The sequence below is a fragment of the Pelodiscus sinensis genome, chromosome 10 (assembly GCF_049634645.1).
Source record: "Pelodiscus sinensis isolate JC-2024 chromosome 10, ASM4963464v1, whole genome shotgun sequence".
In the NCBI taxonomy this organism is placed as follows: Eukaryota; Metazoa; Chordata; order Testudines; family Trionychidae; genus Pelodiscus; species Pelodiscus sinensis.
In genome coordinates this window covers 50,865,056-50,877,104 of record NC_134720.1, presented here as the reverse complement: position 1 = coordinate 50,877,104, position 12,049 = coordinate 50,865,056, and the positions used below count along the sequence as shown (strand labels likewise).

General features: G+C 44.5%; 1 protein-coding gene across 5 annotated transcripts in view; it reads left to right on the top strand.

The window, feature by feature from the left end:
- LRCH3 (leucine rich repeats and calponin homology domain containing 3) overlaps positions 1-12,049 on the top strand; it is a 116,386-nt gene that overhangs the window by 52,563 nt on the left and 51,774 nt on the right. For all 5 annotated transcript variants that reach the window (XM_075938178.1, XM_075938180.1, XM_075938179.1 and 2 more), the window contains exons 3-6: positions 4,701-4,827; positions 8,145-8,250; positions 8,392-8,528; positions 9,240-9,349. In XM_075938178.1, the coding sequence (XP_075794293.1) occupies positions 4,701-4,827; positions 8,145-8,250; positions 8,392-8,528; positions 9,240-9,349 (480 nt within the window). The remainder of the gene's footprint in view (positions 1-4,700; positions 4,828-8,144; positions 8,251-8,391; positions 8,529-9,239; positions 9,350-12,049) is intronic.

Below are 12,049 nucleotides of genomic sequence, written 5' to 3'. Positions count from 1 at the left end.
TCTCCCCATCCAAGGAGGCTTGGCTGCAGCAGATCCTCTGCCTGCAGCGTTTAACTGGTTAACCAGTTTAAGTGGTTTTTACATCCCTAGTCCGCAGTAAAATATCCTTGCTTCTTATTCATGACAGTCAGGTGTTAATAAGCAATTGTTAATTGGGGCATGTGACGGGGCAGGGGCGCCCCGCACTGAGATGACCCGCCCGACCACGTACGCGGCGGTTCTCGAGGGTCAGGCCGGGAGCCCCGAGCGGGGCGCGCCGCGAACAGCCGCCCGTGCGGCCCCTGCACGCCCCGCCAACCGCTGTGTCAGTGGTTCGGCGGTGGCGGCCTTCCGGCTAGAAATGCCGGAGGATCTCAGGGAGGCGGCCAGGCGGATGACGCCATCGCGCTACTCTGGCCGCTGACGGGAGACGTTACCACGCCACGCCGGGTGGGGCCGCGGCGGCGGAGCAGATCCGGGGGATTTAAATGCCGCCAGCAGGGAAGGAGGGGGAAGCAGGCCGCGAATGGCCTGCCTCCCCGGGGCCGTTAGGTGGAGGGGCCCGAAGCTGAAGGGGTAAGCCTTGCTCAGCAGGGTGAACCGGAGTGGGGAGAGGAAGCAGCCCAGGGTGAGCGAAGGGAGCCTGCGGGCTGACGAGTTGCGGCTACGGCCCCGTCAGCCGGACCGGACGAAGGTTCCGTCTGAGTCCTTTGGGCCCTGGGCTGGGGTCCGTGAGAGGGGGTGGGCCCGGACCCCCCTCTCGTCATCAGGAGGAAACCGCTCAGCCGATGTCTCGGGGAGACCCGGCAAGTTAATGACCTGATTAGTTGGGACGCACATAGGCAACCGCGAGGAGGGGTTTGAACTAACGACCCTGTGGGTGATGGGAAGGGGGAGTATCCCGTAACAAAGGTGGAGGGGTACCCCACTACACGGCAGTAGTGCTAGTTTTTAATAAAGTAGCAAAAATCACCAGTAGCTAGATTTTTCTAGTCTTTTGAGACCTTTTCCTATTGGCTTTAGTGAGTGTGCAACTCTTATTTAGGCGTGAGCTTGTAAACGTTGATGGTATAACCAAAAGTTCAGGCATGGATGAGGAATGGGTCATGTAAGAAGCAGAAATGAGCTACAGCTTGAATAATGCAGACTCAAAATAAATATATTAGTTGTAGTGGTTAAAGCCACATGCATATTCTTTGAATCAGGTAGTTACCTAAGTAGCTGGAGGCCTCTCTTTTTTTTAAATCACTACAGGTTGAACCTCCCAAATCCAGGAGTGTCTATTCCGGCAGGGCTAGAAATGTTGCTGACCAAAGAGCCCAGGAGCAATGCAGTGGCTGGGGAGCTGGGTCAGGTGGCATCTGAGGAGCCCCTGCCCTGGCCTGGAACTCCAGCATTAATAGAGCCAGGTAGTGGCCAGGGAGCCCCAGCCAGGGACGCCCGCCATCATTGGAGCCATGCAGTGGCCAGGGAGCTCCTGTCCAGGCTGGGGAACCCCCAGCATTAGCAGGGCCACATGGCCGGGGAGTCCTGGCCCCAGCTGTGGAATTCCTTGCTGCTGCTGGGCTTCCTGCGGCCAGGCAGCCCCGGCCAGGAACCCCAAGAAACCTTGCGGGGCTGGGGTGGCCAGGCAGCCTTTGCCAGGGAACTTTCTCTTCCTCCTCTCTCTCCCCACCCAGCGGAAGTGGGGTAGAAGAGGCAGGCAGCCAGAACCCCCCGGTGGCAGCAGGGCTGGTGTCTGCTGGGTAGCCCCAGCCTGGAACCCTGGAGAACACCCTGTGGTAGCAGGTCCAGCAGCAGCCAAGCGGTCCTCACTAGGGACCCTGAGGAACCCTGGGGCAGCAGGTGGGCAGCAAGGTGGGGAGTTGTGCTGGGCCAGCTTTAGCGGGGCAGTGGCAGGGCAGGGAGCCCCAGGGAAGAGGAGCCCGGGAGCGGGGCAGCCAGCAGGGGAGTGCTGACCTCCCCTGCTCCAGCATACTCCCCGGTCCGGGTCAACTCAGATCCCAAGAGAGCCAGACCAGGGAGGTCCAACCTGTGCATTAAAGCCAGCAACTTTGGATCTTTTTATGCTATTTATATCAAATCTTTGTGATCCTGTTTAGACTTTTTCAAAGCAAAGGTCAATCAAGAGTGATTAAAAATTAAGAGAAATTGAGTTATAGGTCAGAAAATAGATGTCTGAATAGTTCTCAGTATGCAAAAACTTTATAAGTGATATGTATAAATTTAGATTTTTTTACAGTACATCTTGAATACAGAGAGAACAAGTTTCTGCTTGCTAGAGTCCTAAAGTTAAAAGGCATGGATCAGTGCTAGTAAAAGTGCTGTTTAAGAGACTAATTTGAAAATAAGAGGTCACCGCTTGACATTGAGGAGACGACTGGCAATTAAACAAATTGCTCAGAATTTCTTCTTTCTATAGCTAGTCTGCATATGGAACAAATTGCTGAAGTCAGAGGAAGTGAGCAGTACAAATCTACTCCAGATAGAGCTGGACAATCTCTTTTTGTATGTGAGTGAATAGAGAGAAAGGATAGAACCAATAATTAAATATGTGGGGCTGAGAGAAGTAAATGTTTCTTGGGTTGGTAAGTTATATATTGAATGATGTAATTCAGAAGTAGTTTAAGTTGAATGAGCATTGAAAGCATAATATTGCCTGTTTCCTTTTAATGGAAATTGAACTGTTAGCTATTTGAACTTAAAAAATACTTAACTTTAAAAATAGTGGCCACTGACTGTGTTTTAACTGTGTTTTAAATTGTGCCTAACCACTGCATGTGTAATTCAGAATATAATCAGTATTTGCTGTACATGTAATAAATGTTATTGAATGTAGAGTATATTGTTTGCCTATGCACCTTAAGCATTGGGTAGGTGCACTTCTTATATTTAAATCAGTTATGTAAAATATACGCACAGGATTTATTGTCTAAACATATAGCATCTTGTACTATATGTTTCACTGATACTTGTGGGTTTTCCTTCTTTGCTCTGTAAATAAGAACCATTACTTCTTGAATAACTAGATAAATATAGGAAATTATTAACAGTAAGTTGAGAGGTATGATATGAAATGAATATTTGACAAAGACAATGCAACCCAAAACTTAGTTTAAATCAATATGCATGGATTTTATCAAAAAACTGCTGGATTCTATTTCATGACAGGGATTGCATGCAATTAGAATTAAAAGAGAGAAAACTGATTCATCCGCCTGTTCAGTGTCAGCACTTATTAGATGTCAGCAGGTGCCCAAGAAAGAAAAGTATTTAATTGCAACTTCTAATAAAGCACAGAGAAATTGTCTGTAGTGGCTTTTAAACAGTTTCTTACAAAACATAAATACATAGCCTGCCTGTAATTAGGGATATAAAAGGTTCACCGGTAAGCATTAGTCTCACTTGCATGCTTACTGGGTAACTGATTAAATAGAAGGTGCATCCGGAGGGGGAAGCCTCCCCGCCCATAGAGGCATGGCCACAGCAGGCCAGCAGGGCTGGCGAAGCACCTGTGGCTGCACCGGGACTGGAGCAGCCCCCGCCTGTCGCGTTTAACTGGTTAACCAATTTAGGCAAGTTTTTACATCACTAACTATAATATAACTTAATTTCCTCATCTGCAGTATAACTATGTTGTATAATCTTATTGAAGTTGAACTGCATACAGCAATCTATATCTCTAAAACCAGTGTATTAAGAACCCCCATTACAAACTAGTAATGATACTAGTCATGAAAAAAAAAATGTTTGCACTACATCTGGCATTACCCTTTTGCCAGTTAAATTTTGCTTATCTTCCTTTTTTGCTTTATGATGTACATTGTGGGAATAGGATATGAGTCAGAGAGAGATTTCCTATTGCTGTGATCTCTAACAGGTGTACTTCAAATTATTGTCGCTTGTTACCAGCCAACATGGGTTCATCTGTTGCTCAAGAGTAGTATGTCGTAGTGGGAAATCAAGAGTCTACATGCTAGAAGAACAGTGCCACGTTTTGATAAACTTGAGTTTAATATCCATTAAAACCTCATTAAGCTAACATTAACTTTTCCCTCGTTTTTCAGTCATTTTCCAGGCTAATGACTTCCGTTTACAAATAAATCATAGCATTCTCATATTATAAACCATCCTTTTCCTGCTGATTCATTCACTAAGGTTGCAGTTAATGACCTCATGTTCGCTTCGATGGTCATAAATTTTGAAGTGTCAAATACTGGCTTGTAAGCTATCCAGATTCATTGTAACAGGGATTTTTAAGTGCTTATCACAATAACAGTTAGCCCTGTTACAAAGTAAATAATTAAAACACACATTTAACATTTCTGTTGAGCATATAATATGCTGGTTCTACCCTAAGCTGTTCCCCACATGCTGATCCACAAAAAAAAAGAGAGAGAAAAAAAGAACAAGTGTGCTTAAAAATGGCCAGACGCTTAAAGAGCAAGCAAGTGCCAGAGACTAAAAGCCTCCTACAAAAATGCCCTCTCACCCCATCCCCAGCAGTAGTAGCAGATTCTCAAACCTTGGTAAAGCTAAAGATGTATAAAGAAGAGACTGCAAGATACAAGCCCACCTGTAAATGTGTGTTGAAATGGATTTGATTCTATTGCATCCTGTCAAAATAGAATATGTGATTTTGGTATTGTATTATGTTGTGTTAAAATTGGTAAATGGTGTCTTCCCATATTCTGACTTTCTTTTTTTTTTCTTACCAAAAGTCGAAACCAACTTTCAACATTGCCAGTACATATGTGTAGTCTACCTTTGAAAGTTTTGATAGCAAGTAATAATAAGCTGGTCTCACTTCCTGAAGAAATTGGACAGCTCAGACACCTTACAGAGCTTGTGAGTACATATTTATTGATAATTATTGCTGTTTGGCCCTTAATTTATAAATAACTTGCACTAGTGGATTTAGATTTCATCGAGATTAAGTAACTGTATTCCACCAAGAGAGGAAGGATGATGAAGTACCTAGTCATTAGGTACTTAAAAAACCAGGTTCAATTCCTTGCTTTGCCACAGACTTCCTGTGAACTTGGGCAAGTCTCTCTGTGCCTCAGTTCTCCTTTTATAACATGGGGATAATAACGCTGACCTTCCTCTTGGAACATGGCGCTCAAATACAATAGTAATGAGATTGAGATAAATACTAAGAGAGAATCAGAATGGAACTTTGTTCAAACAAATAAGTGCTACCAAGATATTCATACTCGTATAATATATTCTGTGGTCCAAATAAAAGTTCCCTGTGGATTACTACTCCCTGCCATACACATATTATCCTATAAATAGAGCAGTGGTATTTTCAAACTTTTTTCTGATTATCCCATTGAAAAAATTGTTGATGCTTGAGACCCAGCAGAGCTGGGGATAAGGGCTTTGGGGGTGCAGGACTGGTTTTAGGGATGGGGCAGTAGATATGGGTGCAGGCATGAGGGCTGTGGGGTGGGGGATGAGGGTTCACTGTGTAGGAGGGTCTGTGGGCTGGAGTAGTAGGGGTTGGGGTGCAGGACTGGGTAAGGGCACAGGCTTACCACCCAGGCTTGAATGCAGGCTTCCTGCCTGTCTTGGCACCTTGGACCACACTGAAGCAGCCAGCCACAGGTCCAACTCCTAGGTTGAGGTGTGCAAGCAGCTACCCATGGCTCTCATCTGCAGACACTGACCCTTCCCATTGGCTGGTTTCTGGCAGTGAAAGTGTCTCTGCCTTGAGCACTGGCTCCACAATATGGAGAGCCCCGTGCCCCTGCTGCTTAGGAGCTGGCCCTGCTGCTGGCCGCTTCTGGGGCAGAGCATGGTGTCAGAAGAGTTGGGGATTGGCCAAAGGTTTTTTAAGTGTGGGCTGTGAATAGAGACAACTGTACATTATTTTTCTGATTGAGTCTTCAGCAAACCCCCAAACCTCTACATACATAAATTACTGTGATTTGGACATGGATTTGTGCATATTTGTATGTTTTGCCTAAAGTTCATTACGTATTTTAGGAAAAATTGTCATAGCAGCCACCTGCAAGAGTTGGTGACCGCAGTCAGAGGTCACCAAGCATTTTGTTGTGAGAATCCCTGAACTGGATTATGTCAGGGATGGGCAATAATTTTGGCAGGGGGCAACTTCATGAATGTTGTCTGTGGTCAATTGGCTGGCTCCACCCCTAGCAGGGGCAGGACCCTGAGCAAAAAGGGGTGGTTCCCTCTAGGCCCAAGGCACCTCTGGTGGGTAGAGGAGACTTTGCACACTCCCCCACCCCTGCCCAATTGAGGCCTGGGGGCAGGGGAACACGCAAAGTCTCTTGCCCCTGCCATGCAATAGGCATGCAGCGCCTAGAGGGAACTGCCACCCGTTTTGAACAGCTGGCGGTTCCCTCTAAATGCCACATGCCCTTGGCTGAGGGAGGAGGTGTCACACGTTTCCCTGCCCCCAGAGAGAGGCAAAAATACCCCTCAAAGATCCCTGATAATCTGACCAGGGGAAAATTCCTTCCCAATTCGAAATCTGGTGACCAGGTATCACTTCAGAGCACTGGTCTACCACGTCTGGCATCATATGTCCAACTAAGGCCAATTCCTAATGCTTCACTGAGGGTTGGGGAAAAATATAGAATACATATGGCCAATTGTTCATCAGGGGAATTTTCTTTTCCTGACTGCTGCCACAGCCACCTGAAGTATAAAGTTTGATTTTACTGCTGAGTTGCAAGTGTTATGCGAATATTGAGTGCAATGGGGAAGGAAATGAACAGGGGCATTCATAAACTCTGAGGCTAGAAGCCTGTCCACGCCTCCTTTCAGAAGCTGGATCAAGGCATGTATTTTAGATAAAATACCTAATTTCCCTGTATAGACTCACAAGTGACGGCAGTCCACCCCCACCCAGATAAGATGTTCCAGTGTTTGTTTATCTTCAGTGCTATGAAATTACATCTTATTTTACGGTTCTGCTTGTCTGACTTCAGTTTCCAGCCATTAGTCCCTTGTTATGCACTTAGTCCGCAAGACTGAAAATCCCCCACTAGCAGATTATTTTACCATGTGAAAGTACCTAGATACAGTGATCAGGTCACCTCTCATCTCAGCCTTCTCTTCTTTTATACTGGTAATTTAGCAAGTATTTTATACTTTTTGTCTGTTCTAAATGGTCTTGTAAATTTGCCTAGAGGTATTGAGGATAGCCCCTTGAAAATATCCAGACAAGGTATATGGCATGTAATGTTTCTCCATGCTCTCCAGAGCCTGTGAAGGAATTATTGAAATTGAAGCTAACATGCTAGTTTTCTAACTGAATGTACATGGATATATCATTATTAAGGCTACGATTCTGTCATGGGGGTTGCAGAAGTTATGGATTCCATGATTTCCAGCGATCTCTGTGGCTTACATAGTTGGGAGCTGCAGGGTTCTACCACCTCCCGCAGTGGCAGGGAGCTGCGGGGTATCTCCACCACCTCAGGCAGCCGGGTGCCTGAGCTCTGAGCTGCTATGGGCAGTTTGGGTATCCCACAGTCCCCAGCTGTTGCAGACAGTGGATTGCTGCAGCCCCAAATCCCTGTGGGTAGCAGGGAGATCTCCACAACCCCTGGCTCCTGAAATGCCATCGTAGAGGGGTTGAAGCCTCCAGCTGCCCAGTGACTTCCCATTTTGTCATGGATATTTTTAGTAAAAGTCAGGGGCAAATCATGGGCTTCTGTGAATTTTTCTTAATTACCTATGTCCTGTTTGTGACAGTTAGTAAAAATATCCTTGACAAAATCATAACACTAATCTTTATTCCTTCACTTTATTCATATCATGTAACTTGTCTTAAGAGCTTTTATGAGCTGGTGTAATTTCTCCTGGATTCATTCTTTTCTTTGCTGTGCCACTGACGAGATACTTAAAAAAAAGTGTGTGCCTCTGTATTCCCATTTGTAAAATGGGAGTAATTAATACCTAACTTTGTCAGAGTGCTGAGACTTTCTAAATGTTGGTGTAACACTTTGACAATCTTGTGTGTCACAGAACTGTTTATTTTTTGTCAAGTTTGTACATAAAACATTGCCTGTAAGAGTTAATGTACAGACACCTACAAAACCAGAAGGCAGGAATTGTTTGTTACCATTGGGATTTATTTCAACAGGCTCAAGTCCCAAGAAAGTGGCTCACTTTATAGTTTTGTATTGCAGGATGTGAGCTGCAATGAAATACAGACAATACCTCCACAGATTGGCAGCCTTGAGTCTTTGCGGGACCTGAATGTCAGGAGAAACCATTTGGTGCATTTACCTGAAGGTGAGATCAGCAGATGAAAGTCTGTCATATATAACAACTGACATTGTTTTATTCTTTTTAAAGCTTGTTTCCTGAAGAACTAGTAGTCAGCATACTGTTTGTTAAAGCTACTAGATTGAATGTTTGTTTTCTTATCTCCAGAGCTTGCAGAATTGCCTTTGATTCGGTTAGATTTCTCCTGCAATAAAATCACAACAATTCCTGTTTGTTATCGGAACCTCAGGCATCTTCAGACGATCACACTAGATAACAACCCTCTACAGTCACCCCCTGCACAGGTGAATTATAGTTGGGAATTAAAATGGCTGCTGTCTTTACCAGAGGGTGCAAAGTAAGATTAGAAACTGAAGGATTACAACTTTCATTTGTGAACAGTAATATCCTAAGGAACCTTTGTTTCTCTAGAGACCTTAAAGAAACCCATCCTCCACTTCCCTTAACTAGCTTGTTCTACTGGAATTAGGTATGTGGTTACTGCAGGAATTCCCTTGTTAGTCTTCTGAGTAAACTTCTCATTGTACAGCACAAGTGAAATAAGCAAGTGACTCTAGAGCAGAGTAAGCTTTGGGGAAGAGCCAAGAGCTATGAACAAAAACCATTTTTGTGCCATTCTACGGTGTAAGTAGTGACCTGGGAACCTGAAACGGCAATGCATTTTCAGTCATTATACAGCAGACTGCCCAAACGGGAGCCTTGAGGCTAAATACAATGTGGTCAATGGCTGATTTAATCTTTAATATGTATGTATAGCCCTTGGGAATGACCTGCTTCCCCTGACTCAGAGTGCAAAGGGCTGTGACTTACGGCTTCCATAGATCAGTGGTCCCCAACCTTTTTATTCCTAAAATCACTTTCTGAATGTTAAGGGCAATCCAAGATCTGCCTTGCCCCTTCCCTCAGTCCCTCAGTGTTCACAACAGCTCTTCAATGTGTGTGTAATGCATAGACAAAATAAAATGCTAAATATGTTTATGGATTCTTTTTTATAGATATGCATAAAAGGAAAATTTCACATATTTAAATACCTGAACATAGAAGCATGCAAGATAGCTCCAGACTTGCCTGATTATGATAGAAGACCCATGGGATTTGGCTCATGGTAAGTTTGCTCATGTTACATTTGGTGAGGATTGGGTAAAACTCGTGCACTCTCCTGAATTCAGAAGCAGCCAAACCTGGATCGATGCTTGTCAGTCAGTGTATATTCCACCGGTTCTTGTGGCCTTGAAGAACAATATGGGGTGTGTCACCCTCTGAGCCAGTCTTGCAGGGGTCTGGGTAAGACAGTTTAGAAGGAGAAACTAAGTAATAACTCAATTCAGCCAGTGCCAAAGGGCACACCCTCTTCAGAAAAAACACCAAGAGCCAGGACTGGTGGCTATAAATAAACTTTATGGGACTGTGGGAAATTTAGTCACACTCATGATAAGTGGACATCTGGCTAACTCAAATCATGCCAGACCAGAGTGTGACAGACTAGGAAGTTTCAACCTATACTACTGTTTTCTATAAAGAACGGGCTTCCAGCCTTTCAGGCAGTTGTATCAGTTTACCAGAATAAGACATTGACTGTTCTGATCAGTGTCTGTGGACTAGTATTAAATTGTGACCTTTAACCTTTGGGCTGTTTAGCTGTGAGACTGAAATATGGAGCAGTCCAGCTCAACGTTGGGTCATGGATGACTGAGTGGAATGGAGGAAGCAACAGCACTTCAGAGGAGCCTAGCTTCAGTATTGAGATAGGGAGGAGAAAGTCTGTAATGCAAGACATAAAAGTTTGAAGTACAGGTGTATGGGATCAGTGGAGTAGGAATCATTTGCACTAATTAAGTTTGAAAGGCTCTAGTAGTTCTATTGCCTGAATAGAAAGGAGATGGAAATATATGCTTGTATTACAATGTTACTTCAGATTTCTGGCTGTCAGTGATGATCTCTTCTTATCAGTGGCCATTAAATGCACATCTTGTGTCACTTATTTTTATGGATAAATTTACAGAAAGATACTTTAGACACTGCTTTTCAGAGTGATTATTGCACTTCTCAGGTGGTTAGCTACTTTCCCTTCGTGCCTTATGTGTTGGGCATGAAATGTACTGCCTACTTCTTATTGCTTAATTTTGCTGCTTGCAGCCAGCTCATTAATGAGAGAAAGTATCTGCAGTCTCAGCTGATTTCTTAAAGACTGCTCTCTATAAAGAACATATAAAGTCCTGAGTAGACAGTAACCCTACATTTTCCAGTTTTTCTGAGGTCTGAAGACAGACTGCATCTTTCAAATGTAGAATGTAGAAGTATGCCTCCTGGGATGAGGTTTACCTGGGTGGTCGACAAATACCTTTGATGTCTCCACCCGCGCGTCCAGACTATCGCACTGAGCCGACAAACAGCTGATCAGCTGTTTGTCGGCTCAGCGCGGCAGCCATGTAAATTTAAATGAAGCGGCAATTATTTAAATCGCCGCTTCATTTTCCTATGTCTGGTAGCCTAATCTACCTGCCTCTGGCGACAGAGGCATGTAGTCTAGACGTACCCGAACAAACATAATGCTAGATCCTGCCTATGAGTCCATACAGTCAGAGCCCTAGTAATGTAAATGATGCTCGGTGTAGGGTTAATGGTTTGCTTATGTGGATCCTTTTGCAGATGTACACTTAAAAATAAGTGTATTTCATTTTGGCTATTCTTGTTCCCTCATTTTTTTTTATTCCTTAGTTTTAATTTCAGAAATGTCACTATGGGTGCTCTGCTTCCTGTATGCCTACTCCCCTTGTTCCTTTAATTGGAGATCTTAGGTTGCAGAACCTGTTCAGCCCACGCATGTGCCCTGTGTTTCCTTATGCCCCATTCTAAGGCTGTAGAGTGCTGTGTGAACAAACCATCCTCTGTTCTTTCTCCATTGTCACGACCTGAGACTGCGCATTATTGTGCCTTACTTTGAAGTGCTTGGTGTAGTTGCCTTTTTAGTTTTATTATTTCGTCTTATTTACTTTGTATTTAGGAGATCTTTCTCTTGATCCCTTTTCCATTGAGGGAGGGGGAACTTCCCCTGCTAGATATCCGTTGTCCTGGGGTATACCAGGAGCTCTGGGCTTCAAGCAGTACATCTGTTGACAGTGCATCTTGGTCAGCAGCACGCATTCCTGTTGTATCCACTGCTTGGGAGAGTCCAAAATCCCACAAACTGCTCTATCTGCTCTGCTTTTTAAGTGTGGGTCAAGAAAACATCGGGAGCTAAAACTGACACCCTTGCGTTTCCTTCAACTGGTCTCAGATCCAGGACTCTTGCCCCTCCAGACATTAGCTGCTGAGTGAACACAGTGCCCCATTAAATTCAGCACATTCACTTTCATCTACCCAATGCAAATCCACAAAAAAGACCCATACAAAACTGAGTCATTCTCTGCAGCAAGCATTCACCTCAAAAAGCCATTGGTTCCTGCAAAGCAAGACCTCTGTTGAGACCCCATGTGTCACCCTGGGTATGCAAGGCTGCTGCAAACATTCCCAGTACTTGTTCTGTGCCTGGGACTCCAGACTCAGCAAAGAAGAAGGTCAACAAGCATGCGTTGGTACCGAGACCTTTAGTGCTACACAAGCATCATCTGAGCTTTTTACCTCTAAGACAATGGTACCCAAAATTCCTTTGGTATCATTGACATCTTAGACTGCCCCACTACCGGGAAGAAGCCATGTCTCCCAAATGGTCTGAACACCTTCCAAAGCATCACATCAGTATTGAGTAGTTCAACCAGAGTGAACTAGCCAGAGCAGCCTATGGCCTCAGTACTGACAATATTCC